The sequence below is a fragment of the Acanthaster planci genome, linkage group LG17, assembly GCF_054643075.1.
Source record: "Acanthaster planci isolate LZ-2023a linkage group LG17, COTS_SCS, whole genome shotgun sequence".
Taxonomy (NCBI): Eukaryota; Metazoa; Echinodermata; class Asteroidea; order Valvatida; family Acanthasteridae; genus Acanthaster; species Acanthaster planci.
The window spans coordinates 2,445,726-2,473,391 of record NC_141793.1 but is presented as its reverse complement, the minus strand read 5'-3'; the positions used below and the strand labels follow the sequence as shown (position 1 = coordinate 2,473,391).

General features: G+C 41.6%; 3 protein-coding genes across 7 annotated transcripts in view; 2 read left to right on the top strand and 1 right to left on the bottom strand.

Annotated features, from left to right (window-relative positions):
• The first annotated feature begins 161 nt into the window (after nt 1-161).
• Nucleotides 162-8,486, top strand: LOC110982565 (male-specific lethal 1 homolog). Of its 2 annotated transcripts, none has more exons than XM_022241059.2 (7): nt 162-791; nt 2,016-2,134; nt 3,285-3,691; nt 3,995-4,050; nt 4,362-4,551; nt 5,238-5,310; nt 5,752-8,486. In XM_022241059.2, the coding sequence occupies exons 1-7, from the start codon at nt 303-305 to the stop codon at nt 5,837-5,839; spliced, it is 1,422 nt and encodes a 473-aa protein (XP_022096751.2). In that variant the 5' UTR covers nt 162-302; the 3' UTR covers nt 5,840-8,486. The 2 variants fall into 2 exon arrangements, with proteins under 2 accessions (XP_022096751.2, XP_022096748.2); XM_022241056.2 differs by having other exon boundaries at nt 167-791; nt 2,010-2,134.
• Nucleotides 8,487-8,867: 381 nt separating this feature from the next.
• Nucleotides 8,868-16,440, bottom strand: LOC110982566 (small ubiquitin-related modifier 1-like). The gene is made up of 5 exons (XM_022241060.2): nt 16,228-16,440; nt 14,446-14,544; nt 14,108-14,185; nt 13,425-13,496; nt 8,868-11,902 (listed from the first exon to the last, which is right to left on the bottom strand). Exons 1-5 carry the CDS (start codon nt 16,237-16,239, stop codon nt 11,828-11,830), a joined length of 336 nt encoding a protein of 111 aa, XP_022096752.1. The 5' UTR covers nt 16,240-16,440; the 3' UTR covers nt 8,868-11,827.
• A 1,682-nt stretch (nt 16,441-18,122) lies between these two features.
• The window catches only part of LOC110982591 (ATP-citrate synthase-like), a 28,012-nt gene continuing 18,468 nt past the window's right edge, over nt 18,123-27,666 (top strand). For 2 of the 4 annotated variants that reach the window (XM_022241120.2, XM_022241117.2), the window contains exons 1-6: nt 18,123-18,279; nt 19,200-19,390; nt 25,439-25,561; nt 26,115-26,276; nt 26,730-26,821; nt 27,155-27,234. In XM_022241120.2, the coding sequence (XP_022096812.2) occupies nt 19,238-19,390; nt 25,439-25,561; nt 26,115-26,276; nt 26,730-26,821; nt 27,155-27,234 (610 nt within the window). In that variant the 5' untranslated portion in view covers nt 18,123-18,279; nt 19,200-19,237. Of the gene's footprint in view, nt 18,280-18,310; nt 18,526-18,617; nt 18,909-19,199; nt 19,391-25,438; nt 25,562-26,114; nt 26,277-26,729; nt 26,822-27,154; nt 27,235-27,666 lie in introns of those variants that run through there. The other 2 variants (XM_022241119.2, XM_022241118.2) reach the window with 2 other exon arrangements.

Genomic DNA, 27,666 nt, shown 5'->3' with positions numbered 1-27,666 from the left:
GTATACAAGAAAAGTGTCCTAAAAATGCGTTTTCATTCCATTTGGATTTCCAAATTTCGTCGTTTTTAAAGGGAAAGGTCTCGTTGGTATCTTCAATATTTCATTGGAGTAATGCACAGAGTACCAGTGAATTTATAGGACCCGCCGTGTGGTTCACCGGCGCTGAAGACGCGTCTATGTTTTATCACATGGCATGTTGTATTGTATTCGCGTGCATGTAATACGTGCGTACGTACAGTGGGTCTACGTAGCGTGCTGTGTAACCGTTTTTTGGGGGGCACACGTACAATGGAGGATTTTCAATGTCGATCTTGTCCATACTGCGTGGGATATTTCCGTTTCTGTTGAACCCTATGGCTCCAGGGAACATGAAATCTGACATAGTGGGACTCCAGCGCAACAAGATCGTCAGCAAGGGTGCCTTGTCACGGAAAGCCCTGGCCCGGATCGGGCAGAACGAGGAGTTGTCGTCCGCACCCGGCGTCATCAACAACATGGCGATGCTGACGACGGGTACGCATACGACGACCACGGGAGACTCCAACCCCAGGGCCCCGTCGCTCGCGGCAGCGTTGGGCGATGGCACAAAGAACTCCGGGCCGGGCGGTGGTGTCGAGGAGACGGATGAGGAGCCCCTGATGTTGTTGGACGAGGGGAAGGTCCTGGAGACCCACGAGGTGCAGCACCTGAAGGCGCTGTCCATGCTTCACCTGGACGTCATCGAGCAGCAACAGCAAGAATTGCAGAGGCGAGAGAAGGAACTGCAGAAGGTCCGGGCGCAGAACGACACGGTAGGTTGGCTGTTGTTGGACAACGCAAGTCACACCGAGCCATGGCGCTCACTTCGGTCTGTCCTGTTCATCTTGCATTGACCTCCACACGGCCATGACGGTGTCAGTTGGGTATTTTATCAGGAATGAGTTAGTTACGTTCAAGGAGCGATAAATCCTGTTTTGGGGTCAGAATAGATAAATTTATTTATCCCCTTACAATCTCATGGCTGTTGAAAGGTTTTTAAACTCGAATCTTGAATTTGTTGATTCTTATGTTGTGCTTTATAACTCTGTGTTAGGGGGCCTATGTAAACTATTTTGTGTGGTGGTCCTCATGTTTCTCAGCTGTTTGTTTAAAATTTAAACTTTGTAAATGTGCTTTTGTAATCTTTAACTTCTTAATATAAGGTTAACATAGTTGCTTTTAATTCTTTCATGCAATTTTCGAACGGATTGAATCATTTCATGACCGGGAGGCCGGAGGCTTGGTGACTTTAATTTATTTGCAAAACTGTAAGGCAGAGCCAAAAACATTTTATTAGCATTGTGATTAACATGATAAAAGTACAAGGTCTCCTAGTCAGTATGTTATGCTAGGATAAAATGCAGAATCATCACTGTATTTTTTGTGATATTTGAATGGGAAAGTTGTGTTACTACAGTCACAGTTTTTGAGCTGTAACATCTCTCTAACTCCATGCTTATTGGTCGAACTGAATTTTTGTCAAGAGTTGATCAATTGACTTGTCTCAGTATTATGTTGACGTGTTATCAAGGCCCACAAACCTGACACCAATGTGACCTGCACTTTTAGCAAGTGTTAGTGCATGTTTATTTCAAAGGATTATTTATCTCGAATCTGATTTCAAATATTCCCTTTTTGACCGTTTGCTGTACTTCCTGTTTACATTTTAGCTCTGTGGAAGCGCCAGCATTTTGTGCATAATTGTTCTTAACAGCGCCCTCTGTTGTTGAAGTTTGTCAAGTTGACATGAATTTTTATGGCGCCCTCTGTTGTTCGTGGAAATCACTTATGTTATTGGCCTGAACAGAAAAACGATTTGTTTATCATCGTAAAGTGTGTTTAGTGTATGTGTCTAGTGTTACAGAATTTCCTTGCTTGGAATGAGAGTATGGTAACATTTTTTTTAATTTTTTCATTTTTTTTGTGCCTGTGGACTTTTTGCAGGTGCAATTTTCCTTTGATGAAAGTCACTTATTTATTTATTTTTTAAGTTGAAGGCTCGCCTCGAGAGAATTCAGAGACGAACGGTCTTGGCACAGAAGCACCGAGAACCACTGCCCAACCATATACACATACCGGCACCAGTCTCAAGTGACTCATCATGTACTAATAAGAGGTAACGTGATACTAGTCCCTTGATTGTGCAGGCTTTGTTATATTTTTGTCTTCGGTGTGTATTGGCCGATAATTCTACAGATTTTGACAAAATGAAAGACCAACGCAGTCTGAAATTCAGTTTAAATTTCATTCAGCAGGTTCTTTGTATTTTGTTTTTTTTTAACCCCTTGACGACGGGAATTTCTTCCCGAAAGCCGACTCCAAGAATTCCAGCCTCGCTTGGCCACGAAGGCCACCTGCCAAACCTCAGATTCTCGGTTTGTGGCCCTGCGTGCTCACATGCTTTGAATTACACGGTGAAAAGGCTGATTGTTCGGTAGCATGCGGCTCTACTCACGCTTCCACATTACTGTTGCCTCTTTTCAAAGTGGGGACTATTGTGAAGCTGGTGATTATGATGCAAATTCGGTCTTTTCATTTCTGGGCTACGCACAAAGACCAATTACCATATATACAAGAGCCAGGGTGTGCCTTCTTTCACCGTGTTTGCTCGAGCGTGGGTCGAGAATAATAGCTGAAAAGCAGGCTGAGGATCTCAATTTTTATGGCGGCTCTATCCGCGTCCCGGCGCGAAGGGGTTAAGTACATTTCGAGTTTTAGGGGATTACTTTTTCTTACCAAGTGTAAATAAATGTTGGACTTAAGTTCATTTCTTTAACTGTTACAAGTACCTATGTAGCAAAGTATTGTCGCATTTTTGGATTTCAGAAAAAAATTTCATTTATCCTCGGAATTACATTGTGAGGAAAGCCATATCACAGAAAACCCGGATCCAAGCAGCAGCAAGAGAAAGTATTTTTCCATTGTCATGGTTCACCGACTCAATCTGAGATGGGTGCTCTTTCTTTGACAAATGAGCCAGATCCGGCTAGGAAAGCCTGAGTAAAACAGAGTAGGGAATCCGTCAAAAAAGTTTTTTTTAAGTAAACTTAAAAATCTTGGAGAAGGTACGCCATAAATGTTTCTATAAATATCTCATCTTTGACAGTTGGGGAGTAAAAGTAACTTGGGTTTATTGAGTTGTGCCTTAGAAAAGTTTTGGAAATTTTCGGCATTGTTATTAATTTATGTAACTGTTTTAAAAAATAAGAAACTTTTTACTTAGGGATCCTGAGAATCTGCATGATTTTAATATTTCCCTGACACAGAAAAAGTAGCACTGAGCCCACCACCCCCATCAAACGACAGCAAACAGAGAGGGATGCCACGCCCTCCAAGTCCCCCACCCTGTCGCCAGCTGGTACGCCCACCAGCGCCCGGCGCAGGCAGATCAAGCTCCAAGCCAAAGAGCGTGTCCGGGCGAGGGACCCGCGGCTGCTGTCGTCCGCCTCCCGGACAAAAGAGGAGCGCCCACCGAAGCGGGAGGAACGGACCTTGAGGAAGGACAGTCAGGGGTCAAAGGCCAAGGAGGACAAGAGGAATGGAGGGGAGCCAGAGAGGGGCGGAGTCAAGGGGGAGCAGTACTTGAAGACAGAGGTGATCTACCCGTGCCTGAGCGACTTGAGGGTGATGGATCCAGACCCCGCCCTCCCAGAAGGGCAGACAGAAGTTCAAGGTGTGTGGTCATTCATAGGGCCCAAGTCAATCGGAGACCATTTGGCAATCACTTATCAATTCTTGCCCGGTACTTAGGGTATACATGTATTTCAATCTTGGATTACCAGGCAAACCCCAACCTACGATACACAGATACTGATAGAACCCGGCCCAGTATCTTGGAGGATCATGTAAGGTTATTTAAAACTTTGCCATGATCAATAAAGTTCCTGACACACGCAGATTTCATTTGGCGCGTGGATCTAAATACTAGCACCTTTCAAACATTGTCAACGGTGTCTTTTTCCATTTCCATATTCAGTTCCGTCTTGGAGGATCAACATTCTAAGTAGCTCCAATTGTGCGGAAATTGTTGAGGTACGTTCTGTTTGATAAGCTTAAACTTCGGGTACGAGGTGTTTTTTATCAGTAAAAAGCTAATTGAGACATTGAAGTCACTGTGTAGTGGTCATGTTGGCATCATTTAGTGAGGGAAGAATGCAAAAGCAAACCAAGCGTTAACTTGAGGCTTTACTTGAAGTAAACCTCACGAAACCTCCGAGTAATTCTTAAATGACATCTTATTCAATTTTGTATCATTCCCAAATCGGAGCGCATCCTCATTCCGCTTCTACACTGTTCTGAATTGTAAAAACTGTCATCCTCTCAATCTCGCCCCCCCTCCCCAGGACTTGGAAGAAACCACCTTCGAGCGTCGCCACCAGAAGTACGAGGTGGCGGAGCAGAAGCGTAAGCGTTGGGACATCCAGCGCGTCCGGGAGCTGAGGGAGCACGAGCGGCTGGAGCAGAAGATGCTGCGGCGCGAGTACGGAAACTGGGACGACGTGCTCAAGACCTTCTACCCAGAGCCCTCTGACGGTAGGTCATTTTTGTTTTTTGGCCAGTTCTGCCAAGTTTTTAACGAGGTTGAGTGTGAGTCGCCATCATCGTGACTGATCCTCAAGAAACAAGGTTTTTTGACCGCAGTTAATCCGCTGTCTTCCAGTGGAGATCATTAAGAGACAAGCCACTGTCCCTCCTTCCAAAAGCGTCCCGAATGATCATTCCTCCAGGTTATCTTTCTCCCTTCTACAAGTTTGTCCAAGGTACCCAATATATACCAGGCCTTGGTTTCCATTGCACTCTGTGTCGTTAGAATAAGTAGGAAACTGTAAAGGATAAATTTGAGTTGTCGCATTTGAAGAACCCAGGCTGACTGTCAATTCTTGTCCGTTTTCTGAAGAGACCACACTCCCTGGATATAAAGTCTAAATCTTGTTAATAAACAAGAGCACTGTTGATGAACCTTCTGCTTATAGCAAGGATATTTCTAGGTCCCAATCCTTTGTTCTTCATTGTGTTTACTCCTGATAATAGAAGGTTCCTGTTGTGACAAGGTAATACGTCCAAGGGACTGCTTATTAAAGAGGTTCAACTGTACGCCATTCTCAACTTCAAATTTGCCAGGTTTAGTTTTGTGGTGGTTGGAGCCCGCACCACCCTTTTATCATTCACATGAATTCTCGTCAAGTTTCTCACAGTTTTTGATGGTCCCCCCCCCACAGCATGTCAACTTCAAGTCTCCGATACCATTCCACTTGTGGCATTTGGGGTGCAAGTGCCGGTCGCTAAAGACGGGTAAGCACTCAGCGACAAATGTCTTGGAAATTTCTGTAAATTACACTCTAATCTTAGCGAAATTGCGGGCATGTGATCGTGCACATTCTGATGAAAATGAGTTCCATGAAAATTGACTGCTCGGAGCTATTACAGAAACTTGCCAAGTGGGAGAAAGAGATTTGCTGAGCAAAGGATACCGTTTGAAACGTGATGTGTGTATATATTGCGTGTAGTAACCGGTTCTCAATAGGCTTGTGTCCAGCATAACATAATTTAAGCCGCACTAGGTCACAAAACATATCATCTGCTGCATCTGCAGGAATGTCACTTTTGGAAACGGTGCAAAAAAAAGTGAAGTTTTGACACCTAAACCGTGATTTTGACTTCCCTGAAGCAAATGTAGATCCTTAAGCACACTGCACTGTTTATTGTTTCCTACTGGTTATCTTCTGTTCTCAGTGAATTTGAGCTTCCGTGGTTTGACGTGAACAAACGTGAAAAGGAAGAGACTATGAGGCAGACTAGAAGTCGAACCAATCGGAGATGAGCTGAGATGAGCGCCTTGGCCCATGCATCACAGTACGCAGTGCCCTGATTGGATGGTTGTGTCTTACATCCACCACTCCAGCCAATCGCAATCTGTTTTTCAAAATCGATAGACATGTGAGCTTTGTTCTAGGAAGGTGGTGTTGGATTGGATAATGTATTACGAGTGAAAGATGAAACAGAAACTGTCCTTGAATTTTTGCTGTTTTTGACCAGTAAAACAATTCACCAAAAATTTCATGAAAATTTTTTGCAGCCGGGGCTATGTTCAAGTTGTTAATGAAATTTCCATTTTCCCCTCCGAAAGGAAGTAAGGTTTGCTGTCTCAGTTCTGGCGATAACTGTTGATGGTTAATGGAAAAAAAACAACCTGAAGTTCTGGTGGATTGCCTGTAACAGGTTACAAGAGAGTGGCATTTTTTAGAGAAGTGTTGGAACAGAATTCCTCTTTTTAGCAAATGGATAATTGCGTTAAAAAAAAACTTGTTGGTGCTTTGAGGTACTTAAACTTTGAGATGTTCCAAGCAACTAGCCAGTGAGAAAGGGAGTCTTGTGCGCAGAGTTCTGGGCGTGTGCTGTGTAGAACTTCACCCTTTGTTTTCCACAGGCGAACACCTGCCTGGTACCCAGCAGTTTGAGGAGGGGCCTTTGAACTAACAAGCAGGGACATGTTTATACCAGGCAAGATATGGGACGGAGGGGTACCCCCCCTTACCCGTCCAATCCCTATACACACTCTAGACTATTGTTACCTAACACATACCCCCCTAGAAGTCTGTAAAGAATTCCTGAGATTCCGATCAAACCATGACCAACACAAAGGGGGGGTTCTCTCCGTCCCATATCTTGCTTCAAATGGGCATGTTGATCAGTGGATTGCATGTATTTGCCTTTCATGGATGTTTTGTGTAAACAGGCGCATGCACGTATGCTGCCCTCAACATATCTCAGCCTAGTTCTCCAGATTTCAAGCTTCTTGTTCCCTTCGAAGATAAAGCCCAGAACATAACGAAGAAGGAAAAGACAAACTGTTTATAGGATGTAAAAAGGAACTATTTTTTAACAGCTGTACATAGGTTTCTGTTTTGTTGTAATGTTTCAAGTGTATATAAATGTAGAAACAAAAATGCTCTTCGTTCAGCGTAAATCAAGTTTTAACCATTCTGTCGTCAGTAACTTAAATACGTACACAAGCCTCACCCATGGCCAGGCAGACCAAAAGTGTTGTTTACTGTTTGGGAATTCTGAGTTTCTATCAGTTTCTCCTTATGTTTCGAGTAATGATTTCCCCCCCCCCCTCGCTAGGCAGGTGTGGTCAAGTCTGGTAGCAAGGAGTTATTTACCAAAGAATCTGTGCTGAGCCAGCCCCTTTGGTGAGGCACTGGAATAAAAAGTCTTGTTTCTGGGGCTCTTTTTTTTTAAATTTTGTAATGGACACTTACCGACAAATCAGTATATTCATAACGTAAAGTAAGTAGACATTTTAGTCCTACTTCTGTGTGTCCGATTTTAGGGTTCAAAAATTTATGTTCTGTTTTAAAGGTAATTGGACTTTTGAAAAGGTGTTATATTCATATCCATAACTATTGTAGGACACAATCGAAGGGATCTTGTTTAGTTGACGTAGAATTTTAATGCAGGCATGGTTCTGTGTCACCTCTACAGCTCCCCCCCCCAAAAAAGGTGTGTTTTTTTTTTACACAAATTTGGCTTGGGATCAGCTCCGAAAGTTTTTCTTTTATTAATATTTCAAATAAAGAAAAGTTACAGGGTGTTTGATTTCCAAAGTTACTTCAGGTAACCAGAAACGTAACTTTTTTGGTTCTTGGCCAGATTACGGTTGTTCAGCCCACTGTGTCGTACCTCCAATTTTAATCATCTTTTGTTTTTAACATTTGAAGGGTTTTGAGTAGAGCTCCCACTTAGAGTCCTCATCAACGTACCGCAATCTGACGGGAACATCATGGGTGTTCATTTCACTTCAGAGGGGCTCAGTGGCGTTGCTTTCGCCGACCTATGTATTCCCCCCCCAACAATCCACACCCATGAGGGGTATATTACATTATGTTAATGTAACGACCGTGCAAAGCTAAACCATGTGGACATTGTGCCTCAAAGGCCGCTGAGACGGTGCTGTTCATTTCTAAAGAGCTTAGGGAGAAAATCGCTACACGGATACCAATAGTGTGCTATGGCATTTTTGAAGATGGTTGAACCTGTAAACATGATTCAAGTCAAATCGAGCTTTCTTCGTCTCCTGACAGGACAAATGAGGTGGAAAATTATTTTACAGCGCATAAGAGGAAGGGTTTAAGTCAAACATGGACAAACTGGCTGCATGCGCTGTACATGCATGCTGGATGGAGGTTTGGCCACTAACTGAAAATCATACCTACTGAATGGAATTTTGGCCGAAATCCAAATTACATTTATCTTGTCAAAAGCGGGCAACTTGAATCTGGAAATTAAAAAAAAAAATGCTTCAACGGCAGAGATTCATCTTGATGTATTTATGCAAGTATCCCTGGCGTTTTCAGACGTTCTGACAAGGCACAGGTTGGATTTCTTTCATCAGAGGTTTCTCGTTAAGGGCTGTACAAAAGGGAATGAACCTCACCGTTAAATAAAACATAGAGAAGGGAACACGACTTGATGTGATGATTGTGGTGTGTCCAGTGCTATGTGTCGCATGGAACTATAGAAAGGTTTTCGAAAGAGAGGATTGCTGGAAATGGAGGGTGGACTGAAGTACATGATGTAATTATAATCAAATTGGTAAAAACTTCTGTCGAAGTACACGACAAGTATCTGTTGTTTAAAGCAAAGTCCCCTCCCCCGACCTTGTACAACTAAGTTCTGGTTTGATCCAAATAGACAACTCGGCTATCCATTTCACCCTTGAATTGACTTTTAACTCTCAATCTCTATTTCAATTCGAAAACTGTATAAAACAAAGGGGCGTGCAGCCACTTTATTTACTTGCTCCAACCAGTGAACGCCAATGAATAATTCCACATTGATACACGCCGTTCTCAAAATGAATTTTATTGAAAGTATCATTGTACAGAGAAAGAGACGGTATCCAGCGGCAGACGACACGCACGAAAAACAAAGACACTGATATCTGGTGGAAACTTTTTTAAACAAATGGAAAATTGACAAGTCCTTATACGTTTGCAATGACTTCACAATCCCCTTAACCCAAACATAAAATTTGATTTGAAAAGTGCTCTTCTTTTCAACCAGAATGGGTTTACTTGACGATGTGCACTCAACTCGAGAAGAAAAAGACGAATATGATACAATTTTTACTTTTCAAAGCTTGCCGAAAATCCAAACGTTTTAAAGTACCTCGGCTCTCTTTTTGATAGCCAGTAAAATTAGGCCGAGTCTGGAGTCAGACTGGAGGAAAATTAAAGATCTACAAAAGTACTCGGAGGCTTTGAGGGCCCCACGGTAGCATGGAATCTATGGTAAACTTCATTTTGTGTTTGTCTATACATGCAATGACTGCATCTGTTTGATACCCATATCTTGTGCTCAATATCAACATTTATACCCCAAAACACTTTCATTTTACACAGTATTTCCAACATTTTTAAAGGGATCATTTAAAAAGAAACCCCAAATCAGGGAAAATCCTTACAAATCTCACCCCTGCTGAAAGTTTCACTTGACCGAGACAGGTCAGCGGGCCATATTTACATTCAATTTGACGTTCTCCAAGGCGCGCTGCTTCTCCTGTTAGCGCCCAGTTTACCAGGGGACAAGTCAAGTTAGCCCTGACTTCCGGTTTGTGCCTAACTTAACTGACCTCGACTCATCAAGACTGACTAAAATCAGGCTGGTACTTGCATTTATGGGTCAGGGAACATGACCAAAACGAACAAGGTACAGGCGGTGTACAGTTTAGGTGAAGGAAAAACGACACTTAGAGACTAGACTAGAAAAATGAAACAATCAAATTCACAAAATACCAAGCCAAAATTGGCGGTTTTAGCTCAGTCGTGCCAATTCGCCCTCTTTGGCCAATAAGACAGAAACAAAAGACAGCAAAATCTACGATAAAGAACTGATTCCATTAAAAGCATGTGATACGGTAGGTAACAACACTAGTACTAAACTGTACAGTAAGCAATGCATGAGGGTTATATTCACATGCGTCTTCATATTACAGTGTATTTATATAGAAAGATAAATTTCTGGCTAAAATTACCTAAAACACATCGAACTAGAACACCACACAAAACTCCTACTCCTGGTTCTTCTCCTATTTCCCCCTTTGGACAGAATCTTATTTGAGAAACGACTCTTCATTTACCTGCAAGCAATCCAACACATTATTTTTACACTGAAGAGAGAACGACTGAAAACACCTGACGCAGCAACCGATCAACTGTCTCCTTATAAATGAAAAAAAAAAAAAGGCTCTTGATTTTATTCAATCACCTGGGTCTGAAAAACTGCTGGGCTTAAGATGTTGAGCGTATATCCCTGGTTACCAGCTAATATCTCATTACGTATGTATACCCTTTTGCTGGTATTTCGCACTGCTACATGCCCAGTACATCCTAAGCTTAGCAGTTTAAAACAAAAAAAAAAATTAGTTCCAATTGCATAAGGTTGACGTTCTGAAGACCAATTTGTTATCTTGAACAAAACCCCTCCGTTGACAACTAGATCTCATCAATCCCGTTCTCTTAGCTTTATTATGATTTTTGTACAAATTCGAGACAGGTGAACACAAAAACTCTGAAGACTGGGACTTGTTACAACACTAAAACCTGAAGCCTGTAGATAGTGTATTTGTTTACCCCTAAATCTGTAAATGGAATGAACCAATTGGTTTAATTTGACACACTGTACATACATCAAGTTCAATGTTTCAAAAAATGTTTCGCGAAACAAGACAAGAATGACGGAAACAAACGCTAACATTCAAATTGTGGCCCTTGCAGAATCATATAGATTCTCTTGGCAAAGACGGGTCCAAGTCAGTTTCCCGACGGCAATCTTTGGTTAATGCAGTGTATGAAAAACTCCACACATCTTGGCAGCATACACAAACTAGGGATACAATGGAGTTTACACTGCTGTACATTTTCCCAAGGAGCATTTGCATGTGCATATAATACATGTACCGAAAAAAAAGGGAAGGGAAACTCCGATACGTGAACATTGTGGAGGGCACGTCCTATGTAACACCGGACGTTTGCATCAAAGGTCTGGGAAAAAACCATGTACATCTTAAACTTGACAAACAGGACCTCTGGGTGTTTTTTTCTAATTACTTGACTCTATGGCCACGGACAATCGCAACTTCAGCACTCCTGGCTATGTGGCTCACTAAGGCCACTTTTCTTTTACAGTATCCAAAAACAATTGTGGCATGGTGCCAACCATCTTGAAAGGAGAATGCTTTGACACTGCCCCCTTGCCTACAGTTACTAGACCAAGATGCCAATGTGCAACTCAGGATGTATCTCGGTCAATTTTGTTGGGGAGGGGATTATCTTACCAAGGCGGCGGGGAGGGGGGGAATGACTGGAATTTTAGGAAATTTTACTTTGAGACACAGAATAAAGTATGGTGGTTTTTTCCAAATAAATATTGCCATTTTTTCACCGATAACAAAGCAATTAAATTTTATGTACATGTAAAAAAAATCTGAAGTACACGTTTGTCTCTGTGGCCACCATCATGCGTCAAAAAGAATTCCATATTTACGTGTCTCTTGTACTTGATCCACTGCAGAAATTTTAATGGACAAGGTTAATTGTTGTCTCGCGGAAAAATGCTCCCTGCCAGAGTCACTGACCAAAGTGGGGCGCACTTTGGAGAAACTCAGAGAATTACGGGAATTGAAAACAACTTAGTCGTGCCAGTCACATCTTTGTTCTCCTCTTGAAGAGAGAGAAGCCCACCTGCATCAGACCAGAGCCCCCCCGGAGGACAGATGAACATTCAAGGTGTCTCAGAGCAGTGGGTGTCAGTAGCGGGGCGTGTGGCGCCCTCCCGTCTGCGATGAGACCACTTCGATGATGTCCTCCGCCTCCATCTGAAGCTGTCAACGACAAGAAAAGTTCCAGCTAACCACTTGCCGACAATGTTATTTTCACAACGAACTTGTCTCAGGCATGGTACAGTTTAACATGTTTCATAACATGGTCATTGGGACTGAAAAGATTACCTTATTACAGGTATATAGCAGGTACCGTACCTCGTCTTATCAATATTGGCAGGGGTTTAGATAACCCACATATTGGCGTACATTGGCTTCCCGACTTGGAAATTTAGTCAAAATACGCAGGAGATCTCTACTTTGTTCCTGTTCGTCTGTGTACAGCTTTCTCCAGCCGCTCCGTGCATAACCATGATGACTTATTCAGAAAATCCCCAATCGACGGGAAAGACCCGAAGCGAAATGTGTTGTTGACCGAAATGGGCTACTGTGCGCGCATGGATTGTTTTTGTGCACAAAAACCGGGTCACTAGACTGCCCGAAGAAACCATGCAGTAAAATTGATTTCTAGCCTGTGGGAGCCACGCTATTTTCAGCAATTTCTGCACGAATGGATGGGGTTTGAGTTGCTCAAACTCCTCATCAAAAGGTCCACGAAAAAATGTGAAGTTTTCTGCAAGTTTTGATCTGCTAAACATGGGCATTTTTTCAAGTGGCATTTTAGAGGCTTTCCGGAACATCTGCAAGAAACCAGGTATCATTTTTGAAAAATTTGAGTCTGAAACACCTAAGAAAGATTGAGGTTAAGATCGTGAGTGTGAGCGCATTTGACCACTGAGCGATGAAGTGCACTGTGATTTTCTGTATGTTTCCGGCCCGGTCCACATGTGAATTGGGTTTTCAGTCCCTACCTGACTCTGTGGGTTTTACCCAGAATATTCCTCTGGGGTTTTCCTCCCATCTCTAAAACTGTAACTGCTTCTTACTGTCTCCTCTTTACTGATGTTGGTGAATATGGGTCGTTTGGTGGCTGCCCGAGGCACCCTTGTATGCCATCGGCTCAACCATGTTTAAATGTCTTCATTGTTCCATGCTTAATGTCTTTATTGTACAGCGCTTTTGAACATATCTAGATAAAATGTGAGCTTATAAATGAATAGATTATTTTTACTCTAAGCAAGGAAGTGGGTATTGTGCTCATGGCTTTAAGAAACTTAACTTGGTCAGAATTTGTGCGGCACTTCTTACAGTTACTGCATCTAGGGCTTTTTGGGCAACTGAGAGAATACTCTGTCTGACTTCCCGTTCTCGTTACCGCACTGAATCCCAAAAATTGTCTGAAACAACTTGAGCATCGGTTTCCCTCCATCAATTGCATTGTGGTGTAATTTCTAGTTCGGGCATTTTGTTCAAAGTCACGTAATGTCAGGAACTTGCCATGTCGACATGGGTGAGGCATTTTTTGTGGCAATTGAAATACGAACTTGGGAACAGTAAGCAAACAATTACTTTTTCCAAACGGAATGACAGACTGGAATATTGAATACGTCACACCCACTGTGGGGACACAGAAACAACAAGCTAATTTAGCTTTCTTTTTTTTTTTTTAAGGGATAATTGTTACCTCTTTCGGTGTTGTGTCATCACTTATCGTCTCCCCATCAAAGAGAAACCTAATGTTGCTTACATTTTTACTCTGTAGGAAATTGAGAAAAAGTTCATCTATTAACATTGCAAAGGCTGGTGTCACTTCAAGGACTCCTTACAATTTTTTTCAAGATTCTAATTCTTTAATTTCAAGCTGTGAACCACTTCAAGAAACTCAAATTTTTATCACTCACTCTTAGGTAAACTTTATGAAAGATGCTTGAAGTAGTAATTTTGGAGACAAAACACCCCCCATGATTTCACAATGGAAAATGTGTGCTCCAACTAGTAAGAAAAGTGCTTGACGAATCGTCGTGTACACATACATACTCATACATACTCTTACTTGAATTCTTGCACATTCTTACACTAACAACCCATGTACTCATACTCACAATGAAGCGCTCATACTCATGGTGAAGTACTCAGCCTAGAATTTATAAAAAAGTGATTGTACTCACACACAAGCAAAAGTATGTTTACCTGTAATCACGGTAAAGTACTTATAAGTGTACTCACGCAGGACTCTTATTATTGCAGAAGTACTCACAGTATTTGTACGTTTGTACTCATGCAGAAATACTCATATTTATAGTGAAGTCATGGTACTCCCACTCACGTAATTCATGTAACTCGTGACAAACACTGTTGGCAACTCACCGCTTTCTCACAGTATTTTTCCTTGATTTTCCTCATCTGAGTGCTCATTTTGACTTTGAACAGAACCTCCGTGCCCATCTGTTGGCCAGAAAGTGAGACTAATCAATCACATGAAGGACCATACTTCATTAGGCAGACTTTTTATCGGTTGCTGCATCCCAGTCGGGATAATTCAATAAGAAAAAGGTCCATGATGCATATGATTCCGTTTGAAATTCATCAAAACGATGACGAATCAATCTTTCGCCCACAACCTCTGACGGAAAGTCTAAGCAACCTCCGGAAAGCGCCGCAGAACAAAATCCAAATACGACATTTCCCCATGACTGCCTGCTTACCTCATCCCTGACTTTGATTTTGATCGAGTCTGTGCCGGTCGAAGTGGCGCCTTTCGCATTTTCGCCCTCGTTGGTGCCCGGCTTGTTTTCCTGCCCAACCTGTGAAGTTCAAGCCCCCAATAAACAAAACTTGTAGTTAATGTAGATTGGTCATTGTCATTAGTTACATGAGTTCCGTAAAATGAACTGTTATTTTCCTGCATGTGGATTCCATACTGACATTACTGTACATCTTGCAAAGCTTAATACAGAGGTGTGTGTTACTTTTACAAAGTAAATGACCTACTCTACAGGTCATGACACTTGACAGGAGGTAAAAGTTACCCATGTAACAAGCACACCGTCACAAATTATGCCCCAACCTCATGGAATGACCCAAATACAATTACAAGCAACATGTTTAATGTGTTTAATCTGATGTGATTCGCCCTTTTCACGGCTGTCATAGCTGCAGATGATAGTTTTGGAAGGGGGCTTTATGGTCCGGGATTTCCTAAAGGGCCCCTGGTGAGCTGAGTTCACAACATAAATTGTGTGATCCAAAAAGAAGAAAAAACATGAGTTCAGTTTTCGGCCAGTTTTACTAAAACCGAAACTTTAAAAGTCATTTTGATTTTAAACAGGCATTAGATGTAAAACTGTGCATCATGACTGTTGAGTATGAAGAGAATTTAGGACCACACAAAGTGAGTGACATATCGCCCAGTAAATATTTGTCTTTTTTTTTTGCCTTTCGTGACTTTTTGACACACCGTTCAAAATTGTCAAAGTGCGAATCGGAACTCTGGCCAAAAATTGTTTACTAGAAATTGTCCGAGAGCAAGTTTTGCTCGACAACAAGCTTACATTTCACCTTTTAAACAGAACTTGTCTGAGAATGTAGAACTGAAGAACACCACAAAGGAGGTTGGTTTTATTTGAAGTGATTCAAACCTAGGAACTAGGAAAACTACTGTAATACATGTACTCAAATCCATGGCTAAGTCAGCGCGGGTGTAAGATCGATTGACCACGCAAAGATCGACTTACTGCAATCATAATTTTTATAATAGTACCTCAGAAGTTAGGCTTGTCTATCTGCTACGTGAAGTTCCCACCCGTTATTAAGGCATAGTATTTCACAGAAAGAGTTCCATATATGAATGCCACTTGACACCCCGTGCTTAACCCCTATGAGACTGGTCTGAAAAATTGAAGCGTTTTCTCAGTGAACGACTTGGTATTTTCCCTCCTAAAGTTAACTTTTCTGGACATGTTTTTGCTTTCTGATGGCTATTTTATTAGGTCACTGCAGGGAATCATTACTGCCATCCATATATGGAACTCTTCCCTATTTCACAAGGTCATCTCAGCAGATGACCGGGCCGAGTGGACAACATGTCTAAACGGACTAGGCCCTACCAGGCATTAGTACTTGTCTCAACATGCTCAACTGACAACTTGTCTACACGGTCGCTTTGTCACTCATTTTTACCCAGGGACAGTCGAGTTGTCTCGACGGTACAACGATCTAGTTGTCCGAAGTCAAGTTGGCAAACGGTCGAGTTGTCCGAACCCCAAGTGATCGCGCCCAGCCAGCAATCAATTTTTTCACGATACTGATGCATCACATTTCCATTGTTCTGTACATGTGTTGGACTATGTATAATGATAATCATCGGCACTGGCAAGACTGACAGTGGCAATTGACTACTAGGTCTATTCATCCTCCTCTGAGAAACATAAAGGACTTCCAATGGATAAAACGAAATAGACGTGGAATTTATTCAATAAAAGTGATACCTGATCAGACATGTCGCTCTGAACTGCTGCGTTTAAAACTTCTGGGGTTCAATCGAGCTACGCAGACCACATCGAAAGTCCGTCCATGTGAAACTCGCGTAGTAACAATTGCGCGTACGTACGTACGTGCAGGCGTACGTAAAGTGTGTACATGTACTATGTACGTCCGGCGTGCACTGGTTCACGCGTGATGGGCATATGGAAGATCCTGTGTTCTTGAAAGCGCGGGAACCGTTTAAAGATTTCCATTGGTTTCCTATCCTACCAAACCGTGGCCAGGATATCGGCCAACGAAGTAGGAATGCTTAAATGTTCGTCAACTGACGTGATCAAAAGAGGGCGCCAATAAGAAGCTGCAGTATGAAAAAAAGGTTCATTTCAGGAATTGGAAGTGACAGAAGACGTCCCAGATGAGCATTTCTAATAGTTCTACAAATACAGATATAGCTTGTATTTTTGATTCGGTATAGGCATGATATTTTCGCAGCGGTGGAATTGTTTCAGGTTAGCAGACACACAATATGGGTAATAATCACGTATAAACCATACTTACATGGATATTTTGCATTTCAGCCCCGGCCCGGCCCCCACCAGCGAAGGGTAAAGCATCGCTTTGTTGTTGCCCTTTTAGTTTTTTTGCTAATTCATATTTCCATATTCATAACAAAACTGTGATGTCATCCTGGGAAGGAAAACCCCAATGTTACTTTGGCTTATGCATAAAATACATGTACTTTTTTCTGGCCTAACTTTTCTCTTATCTCTTGTGATTCGTTGTTGTGTAAGTGCATAGCAACAAGGAAGCAGCCCTTCCTCAAAAATCTTTTCACCAAGTAACTTCTGGGTTCATAACTGAACAGAAAAACCTATGCAGTGAACCATGTCTTCCCTGGATTACATCAAAGCTGCACCGCCCTCGGTTGCCCATGAAAGTATGAAAAGAGGGCCCTTTTGAATGTATTTATTAACTTTATAGGGATGTCAAAAATAGTTTTCAAACATTAACGAAGAGTACAAATTTGTCGACAAATTGTGTCTAGGGGGCCCCCATAAAGTTTGTAAGCCGACGAAATGCCGACTTTTCAGACCCCCCCACGCATGGCTCCACCCCCTCCCCTTGTACGCAAAAGCATTCCACATATTGTACATGTATTTTTGACTTCTCAGGGTACCTTGCTTTAGCATCATTAAATGTCAAAGTGCACTGTACACCTACTGTAATAGCAGGTTTTTAAATTATTTAAGGGTCCTGGAAAACATTTATTTGGCTGCTTAAAAAACATGTTGTTGAATAAAAACAAAAATGATCATCCTGATGCCTTTTTCCATCTCACGCACGTAGAGGGCACCTGGCAGTCTTTGTGTCATGAAAGTAAACACACAAAGGGTCAGGGGAGATGGTGGGCAGATGGTGAAGGATACCGTGTTTGAATGGTTTCTCGGTGCAGAAAAGCTGATTCTGGTATTTATCTGTATGAGAAAGTGTATTGATATGATGAAGATTCGTTAAAGTTAAATTTCTGGTTTGCGGCACGCACTTGCTACCGAAAAGGAACCAAAAAATCTTTGTAGTTTTTCTACCCTGCGTTACTGTTCATGGGAACGAGCCAACCTCTGTTTCGGCTCTTTTAATAAAATTAAATGTTTCACGAGATGTATTACATGTATTTCCCTGCGTGATAATTGCACTTTTGCCTGACTTTTTAAGGTAAACAAAACTTTATATTGAAATATCTTATTTGATATTCACGATTAGAAGCAACGAGGAGGATCTTCAACAAAAATGGGCCAATCATAATGCCGATATGGTAATTTTGACCTCATGGCTCGCCGCGTGTCACGATTGCACTAGACTAGTGACATGTGGTGTGATATGACACCATGCGCATGCTGCGTGCATATCCAATACAACATGTACAGAGCGTATGATATGTGTGCAAATGATATGAATGCATAGTTGACGCTGACGACGGCTGGTCTGCCGAGTGTATCCGGGATTTGGGGAAAAGAAATAGAGCCGAAATCCTACCATTTTATGAAGCTCAGAGCAAGGTAAGCACGGTTTTTATTAATGACTGTTTAATCGAGTGTATTTCGTGTTCATCTGAGTTGCTTGTCTGACGAGTTTTGCTGACTGTAATGACCACAAATTTCACGTCACGTGCTCCGATGATTTTTTCCAGCAGCACCGTGCCGCTGCCGATCAGTGCCGGGTCCGTGACGGGCGATGACCGTTAGAAATCACGGTGGTGGTTTACGACCCATCGTTGTGTATAATTAGCCAGGATTTGTTGGCATGTTCGTGTCCGATTTTACTGATATTCCAGCATCAAACTCTTTTGTTTTCTTTCTATACATTTACGCTTTTTCAGGGGTAGTGAGTGAAAGATTTGGGGCCAATTGGTAGTTTTACTACAGAGGAACAAAACACATAAAATTGTTCCTGTTGTACATGTGTCCGTCCGGGTTTAACTTGTGACGTCATGGTACCACACAATGCCTGAGGGATGCCATGGAATTCCCTTGCACCCTAAATCCGGGATACCGAGAGCAGGACAGCAAGGAAAAGTGGTTTGACATTGACTCGTCACCATATGAACTTCATATGAAACCAGAGGGAATCTTTTTTATTATTTCAGAATCATATTGAAATCAGAAGATTGAGGACTGTTCGGGCTAAAGTTAGTTTTGATTTTTGCTCCACTTTATTTGTTTTTTATAGGAAGATATTTGTCACAGTGGGCAATATTTCAATTGCTGTTGACTTATTCAAATTTTGATTGAATCTTGCTTGTGTGGCTTTGTTCTTTTAAGCAGCAAATGTCAGCAGTATTTGTATCTTTTAAATTTACAATTTCAGGGGACGGAAGAGATCTGTTTATGGTAATTCAGTTTCAGTTTCACTTTTTCGTGTCAAATACATGTATTTGCATATTCAACACTTTAAAAGGTTTTTTTTTTTTTCTTTACAGAAATTGAAAGAATTACAGAACAATAACAACCCCCAAAGATGTCAGCTAAGGCCATCAGAGAAGCAACGGGGAAGAACTTGCTGCAGAAGCATCTGCAGTGCGACAGGGTCGCACCCAACAGGTGGGCCACCGTGACCGAGGAGGTGGACTGGGATCAGCTGACCTCTCAGAACCCCTGGCTGCTCACCGAGGTAAGTCAACAGATGATGCCGGGCGATTCCGACATGTGTTTGAATGGATTTCAAATTTCATGCGTGTCCATCATTTTTCACTGGCAGAAATAAAAGGTGAACGAATGCCATCTATCAGGAGTTTACATGCACAATGGTAATTCACTATTTTAGAATATCAACAAGACATTTAATATTTCTGTGCCTTAAAATTTTTTGGAGAATTGACACTTTATTAGGAAAACAGCTGCAGGTTCTTCTGCATTCATTTGGTGCTTTTTTAAGGTTTCTGGAATCAAATTTCAGAGAAAGGGAGTCAGTCCCTCGTGGGAATCAAATCTTTGATAAGGTTGATGCAGGATTTGATTTCCAGGAATCCAGTAACCATGGTAATGCTATCATTCATCATTTGTAGAGGCCCCCACCAATGGCAGAAAGCATTGCTACAACTATAACAGTGCTACTGTTTTAAGACAGTTGCTTCGTGCCAATCCCAATGCATTGCTGTCGGCCATTAGAGGGGGCCGGAAGAAATGTCCAGTGAAAGTTGGCAGGATTCATCTATGCGGTCAACAAGCTACATGTAGACACAAGTCTGTTCTCTTCCCATGTCGAAAACTGTCTGGTACTGTTCCACCAAATTTATGTCTTGAAGCCTTTTTTTTTTTCAACGTGCAGTTGTATATGTACCGTTCGCGTTCTCGCACAGTAGCATGATGCACAGCCTGTGTGCATGAGCGCAGTTAGGGCATGGCTGCCGGAATCTGATATCATGTTCAAGTGGTTTGACATTTTCAGCAGTCCCTCAATTTAGATAATTGGATAGATTTGGGAAGTCCGTCTGATGCTTTCTGCTCAGCCAGTAATCAGGGCCAGCTCGAATCCTATTAGTCAATAACACAAGTGAAAATCTCACCTCTTGAAGTAGACTTGACCAAGTCTGTCATGCATTGCAGTCCTTCCCCATCAAAATTCAATGTGCTGGCATGCGCATGTGTGTGAAGATAACAATCCCACATTGCAGATGGATGTGCATCAGCTGTATTAGAATTTCAGTACAATTACTCAAGAGGAACCATGTAGGCCAAACTCAAATCAGCCTTTAGCATAGCATTGAATCGTCCACTGAACATGTTCAAAGGCTAGAATACTGACAAGACTGGCAGTGAAGTCTATTGCTCATTAGAGTACCGCATGCCAGTAATATCAATTTCCTAGTGCCTGCCGAGGTTAGGCTATGTATGAACTCTGCCGATCTGGTAAATGTTTTCATGCCAAGTGATAAGAACATGAAAGTGTTCATTTTGGTTTTTACAAAATGCATGCGACTGTTTGTTGAAGATACATTTTGTTTGCTCGATTTTTCGTACCAGTATGTTCACATGACGATGTATAAAGCTGTGTGGATCGTGTACACGTGATATATATTCATGCACGTGAAGCTTTTATTTTTGTCCATTAATTTCTTCATCGTGCCAGCAGATTTGTTTTATGGTGCAGTTTGTCAACTCCGTCACTCCCACCAATCAGGGGGACTTGTAGGAGAATGCAAATTATCCATGCAGCAAACAAAACAGCCAGCAAGATGCAGTAATTATTTCCTCTCAGCTGCAGAAACCATGAAAAATGCTGGCACCCTCATCCAAACTCCGAACGGTATACAATCACTGCTTCCGTTAAATACTGTCACACAGTTTTCAAATGCACAGCCTACATGTACATGTACATAGTGTATGTACATGTACATGAATGCTCATTGCGCTGAAAGTTTGGCGCATGTGCATGATAATCACGTGACCATTCTGGAATTGTAATTTGCAAAATTAGAACTCCAGTATCACAAATTTTATTGTTTAGCTGAACCATTAGTATTCATAAAAACAACAACAAAAATAATGTGGAAAGCAAAAGTAATGATAATTACAAACACTCTGAAATGACGGATAAATTTGGAAAGAAATTTGTGTGTGCTTTACGAATCTGCAATTGAGAATCCTTTGCGGTAAATGAAACTCTAACAAGAAACATTTCAAAGCAAGGTCATAAATGTGCTAACTGAAAATGCTGTGAATCATTGTTCAAACTCCAAAGATTTAAATGAAAGCCACGCCCCCTCCCTTTCCCAGGCCCATTTCCTACCTAAATATCAAGCATAATCACACGCACGCTGCGCCTGCTGTGTGTAAGTCATTTACTGAATGCACGGGCAATTTGACAATTTTACGCTAGAGTGAGTTTTGCCAAATGTTTCGGATCCAATTTTTCTCACCTGTCATCCATGGATTATTAATTAATACACTTCGTATGTATACTGTTGGGGTCATTTTCTGAAATGATAAAATACTTTTTCGTAATAATTTGAAGCAGTCAGTTTTGCCTTTCTTCATTTGTTTCCATTTGTTTCTTTGTGGAGTAATTTTTGTATAATTTATGATTAATTGCTTCAGATCTCCTGTTAAGTTTCTCTTCTGTTCATAATGCCTTCCCACTTTCAGATTTGTTTCCTCAGCCTGTGATAAAGGAATCACAGTATGTCTTGTGTTTACAGTGTAAGGACTATCTCTGGTTGGGTTTCCACCCGAAATATCTGACCTCTGTACTCTATCTTTGTTGACCTCGGTTTTATTGTCAACCATCTGAACAGCTTCGCTGTTCGCTTAATTGAAAGTACACGATGTGACACCATGAAAATCCTTGGAAGCCGGGACGTTTTCTGACAAGGAAAGTTCTTTGCCTGGTTTAGAACTACTGGTGGGATTTACATTTAATTTGAAAAAGGTTGAAAACTTCCCTGCACCATTAACCTGTGTCTGTCTCACCCTCATCACGGCGTCATTCAAACAATGAATTGCACACAATGTAAATAGTTGACACAAAGTTCCGTTGATGAATTCATGGAATTCCTTTGATATGACCGAGCAGTAACGTGTTCTGAAAATCAGATTACATTTTACAGGCATTGTTTGCAATAAAAATGAACGCCAGATTGCTTCAATCAAAATGTCAAGCCTCTAAAAGGGGGCGGTTCCATTTAAATGTTTGGGAAAGTCAGTAAGTGGATTTGGAACTTTTTTCATTTAAACATGTTTAAACGTGTAATGGTTCCACCCTTTTTTAGAACTGCAACTTTTCACAATAACAGGTTTCAGGAAGTTTGTTTGATGAGCACAGATCCCTTAGCTAGTGCGATCATTTTAACACCGTGAGTCGTATCATCTGACTTGCACACAATGTTGAAGTTGTCTAGCACATGTATCTTGGTTTGTCCCTAATAAGGTCTAATCGAATTATGAAATAATTTTATGATTTCTTGCAGATTGTAGAAATTGCTTATAAATTCTGCGCCAAATATGCAGGAATAGTTGGCCCCTGGGCAACTTGCTGCCATTTTTTTTCACTGAAATCAAAATTGGCAAATACTGCTAATGAGATTTACAAGGCTGGGCTGCATCAGCGCAGCAAGAGGATTTCGTTACAGAATGTAGACACACAGGCCGCCACAAAGATACATGTACATGTAGGTTCACGTGGCGCTCTGCCAAGGGTCAGCATTTGGGCAGCCTGAGCCTGGAAATGAGATTGGAGTCGTTCCCCTCTCGAAAGATGATTGATTACCCCAGCAGACGTGTGTGCACTTGGCCAAACGTTGCTCCTTGGGCAAAGTGTACATGTAGATAAATGCCCCCAAAAGAAGATAAATGAGCTCGAGCCTGAAATGTCCATTCCGATCAGCAGGAGATTTTGTATGCTGGTATTGCAATGCACTCGCTGAAAAAAAAAACCATTTTGTCACAGATGAACAACAACGACAAGGAGGCCAGTGGGACTGTGCCCTCCCCCAAGAGAGGTTTTTTCCCCAATATGATCAGAAGCAATTTAATGCAAATATTCATTTCAAATATTCATACTCCCCCCCCCCTTGTTACAAAAAGCCTCTAAGTTTAGCCTCATGCCTGAAAAATGCCATAAAGACTACATTTACATTAAAAAAAAGTTGGTTCAGGATCAGCTGTTGTGAGTACAGCACACACGAGTACTCTTCATACCAAAAGCAATGCATTCATTTTATGCCAGCCCTGAAAGGCAAACAAGCATGAGAGAGATAAGTAAACAGAAAACAGCTGGTGTATACATACACGTAGGGTTTAACATCCAGTTAGGTTCTTTCGCTTCAATGGAAAAAAAAGGGCAAAAAATAATTCTTTTGAAAACATTTCTCTTGCATCTGTAATACGGCTGCATAGCACGGCACTTTTAATTTAACGCTGCTGATGAATTTCTCAAACCATCGTTTCAAAACATTGATTTTAGGGGGATTTCTTCTTTACAGTGTCAAAGCTTGCGCCCGTGAACGCGTAAATAAACTGTTGCGTACCGTGGCATGCTAATTGCATTCTGACTGCAGCACTGTTGAAGTACGACCAGCCACGAGCCAGACGCGTGCATAAATGCAACGAACGACGGAGCAACGGGTGTATCATATGTGACTGCATGAGCAAGATATTCACAGCCCGGGGCTAATATGTATTGATTTTTTTTGTGTGGACTCTCTTTCGGTCCGTCTGTTCCTGTTTTTCAGGAGGCTGTTTTGCATGGGAACTGATGCTCAGGTTTTTATGGACCAGACAAGCTGGAAATTGGCTTGAAACATATCTGCAGTAAAAATCAGTTTCAAGTTACGCACTAACACCTTCGGTAGTGTAGAGATTTTCTTGCTGGTAACTTTTCATTTATCTCTCTTGTGGAGGTGCCGCTATGTCTGTGGGTTTTTGTGTGTGTGTGTCTCCCCTGTTAAAGAAAAGGAAATGTAAAGGCTGGACTAATATTTGGGCAACGCAATTCGAAAGCGGAAATTTGTCACACTTTGACTGACCTCATTTTCGTCAGTAGTTCGTAAACAAGAAAACATTTTCAAAGCTTTAAAGTGAAACTAATAAATAAATGTTACCTTTATTTGCACTTCCGTTTTCAAAAAAACCTGTCGTTCATGAATTATTGTTACAATGAGGTCAGTAACAGCATGACTATATCAACTTCTGAAAGGAATTGTCCTGCATCCCCTGGCCTCAGAAATTTCCCCCCAAAAAATTCGTTGAAACATCACCAAGACTGCAGAACACTGTACTACCCTTGGCCTACCATTGGCCTAGTTTGATGAACAAACTATGCAGCAAGGACCCATGCATGCATCAAGGTATCACCTGATTTGAACTCTTATCAGTTGGCGTGATATTTTAAGCCCCACCAGATCTAACTTTAGAGCAAGATAAGGTGTAAATATGGATAGGACCTATTTAGAGTCGCTAGAAAAGGCAACCCTCGAGTTATGATGATACAGTGTGCTTTGGTGATGAAATTGAACTATGAAGTTCAAAAGTTTAGACCATTTCACATTTCTTGCGAGGACACTAACTGAAATTGGGCCATTGGATATATCTGAGTTATTTATAGAGAAGTGTTCCTCACTTTGCATTCATACACTTCATTGAATATCGACAGAGTCCATGACTGTACTTTTTATAGCAATCTGATAACACAAATAAAATGAAATTAGCAGAATAAATTGAGTAAAATTTGGACTCTGACTTTCCCATGTATAATAATAATAATTTACTTTTTGAATCGTAAGATACATTATTCTGTCACTTTTCATTTAAATCTGCTTGAAACAAGCTTACATAGTGCAAGTTTTCCCGTCTCCCTTTTCATAAATTTTTGCATTTGATTGTTGAAATACGGAAAATGAGATTCACTAATCGATCAGATACTCGGATATTCAGCACAGCCCTAAGGATTGACAAAATAACTGTGAGAGGTTGGAAAATGCGTCAGCTTTGGTCTACATGTTGCACTCTGCACACAGAGGGTACGAGTAACTAAAGAGACATCAAGACACTCGCACTAAACAACATCATTCCTCCTGATACATGTACTTGTATTTGTAGGGCCCTTGTGGGTATTATGAGGTCGGTGTAGAAATCTCTCCTCGCAAACGGACCCTGATTTCCTTGAAGAGCCCCCTCCCCCAATCATCCCTGATGCAGTTTCTCTCTGTCCGCCTTCTCACAGCGCCTGGTGGTGAAACCCGATCAGTTGATTAAGCGAAGAGGGAAGCTGGGCCTCATCAAGGTGGGCGTCGATTTGGGAGGCGTCAAGGAATGGCTGTCAACGAGACTGGGGAAGGAGTTTGCCGTAAGTTTATGTTTGCGGTCCCCTTCTGTTCCTTTGTTCCTCCCCGACTTTAATAGAAATGGGTTACTAAAATCCTTGAAATTGCACCTTTGTGTTTCAATTAACCTTTTTTTAGGTTTTTGTTTTGTTATTTTTAATCTGTATTTGGGGGCCTTTTGGGGGTTTTATGCTAATATGAATTTGCATATTCAAGAGTGTTATCCTGGATTTACAGAACGCCAAGAGTGCCCTCACCTGTCTGGGAAAGCTTGGTCAAATCCGGGTATTTGAAAAAGTGCACTTTACAGTTCACTCAACTCCAAAAAGATTTCAAACAGTTGTCACATTGAAGAAGAGTTTAAACATGCACAAAGAAGTGATTCTTAGAAGATTTCATTGCATGGGTCCTTTAAACTTTTCAGAACACTCTCCAAAACAGCTCTTTCTTTTCTGTTTGCTTTAACTGGAGGATGCGGTTCATATTTTATCGTAGTGTCTTCAAGTCACCATCACTGATTTATTTTCGTCCCGAGTCGCCAGCCCTCTTTTTTTTTTGATTCCCACTTTTTGACAGATCGGCGAGGCCAAAGGGAAGCTGAATAATTTCATCATCGAGCCGTTCATCCCCCACCAGCCCGCCGATGAGGTCTACGTCTGCATCTACTGCCAGCGTTCGTGCGACGTCATCCTGTTCCACCACGAGGGAGGGGTGGACATCGGCGATGTGGACGCCAAGGTGAGGCTAGTTCTGCAATCGCGCTTCCTGATGCTACGGTTATGTGTGGTTGCACGACTGTGCAATAATCTTGACCTAGCCGCAGACACAAGATTTGGCCCCATTCTTAAAGCGGCTGTGCATTCTGGAGATGCTTGCCACAGATACGATGTCAGTTAAAATCCAGCCGTGTGATCTCGATTCACTGTGTTTGTGTTCTTGAGCAAGATAGTTTATTGCAACTCGTGGTCCTCTTCTCACACTGCCTGAGGCCAGACGGAATTGTGCAAAGCTGGAGATGACCAACAATGTAAACAATTCTCTAAATTTAATCCCATCATGTATGAAAAGTTGTCACCTACAGTCAACTTGCATTCGAAAACTGTTCCTCAGGAGGACAGTTTTCCTATGTTTTTGAAATAAAAAGTAATCACGTCATATTCTGTTTGATTTTGTGGTGGCTTTTGATTCAAGGCCGTGAAATATGAAGTTGGGCTCTCCGAAGATCTGACAGCCAGCACCGTGAAAGAGAAGCTGCTTGCCAAAGTTCCAACTGAAAAACAGGAGTAGGTGGCTTTGAAAAAAAAAAGACAATGTAGAGCATTTTCCTCCTTTCTAAGATGGTTATAAGCAATGGAAATAGTCCTAGATATGGTTTATATTGCACTGGTAACAGTACTCTAGCGATTTTAGTTATGAGTTGCTTGTGCACATCAAAATGAAAAATATGTAGCATGTGCATTCTATAATCTCTATAATGTCGAACTGACAATTGCAAACGCAGAAATAGGGGATAAAACTAAAATGTGCATGCAGGCTTTGTAAGTCTTGTCTTCAGGTTACACTTCAGTAATTTCTGGTAATAGAAATTTGAGATGATGTTTCCGTTCATCCCACAGCATGATTGCCAAGTTTGTGGAGGCTTTGTACCAGCAATATAGAGATCTGTTCTTCACTTACTTGGAGATTAACCCGCTAGGTATGTAGACCGTCATTGTGCCTCCCTCACTGCCATGCCCCGCCCACTTTGTGGAAGCTTCATTTACTGAAGTGCTGTCCAGAACATCAGCGTCAGATTGATAGCGGGAACGGTTGACGGAGTTGTACCAGCGTAAGACCAGCACAAACAAGACATGGTGTATTTCTGTTTGACTGTTCATCCAGACCCTAACTTGCTTCAAGAGAAAAAGCCATTTTATTTTGCATGAAGGTTTCTCCCAGTAGAGAAGCATCCAAATACCCTTGGCACAATTTCCCGGAACATATCACGGCAACAGGGGTCATGGTATCTGTGAAATTCCAAACTTAGAAAAAAGGTCATTTGTAAACTTCTTTAGAAAGACAATTTGGTCACTTTTTTATGGTAGCACAGGGATGATATGGAATTCACTTCCGACTTTTTCGTTCATCG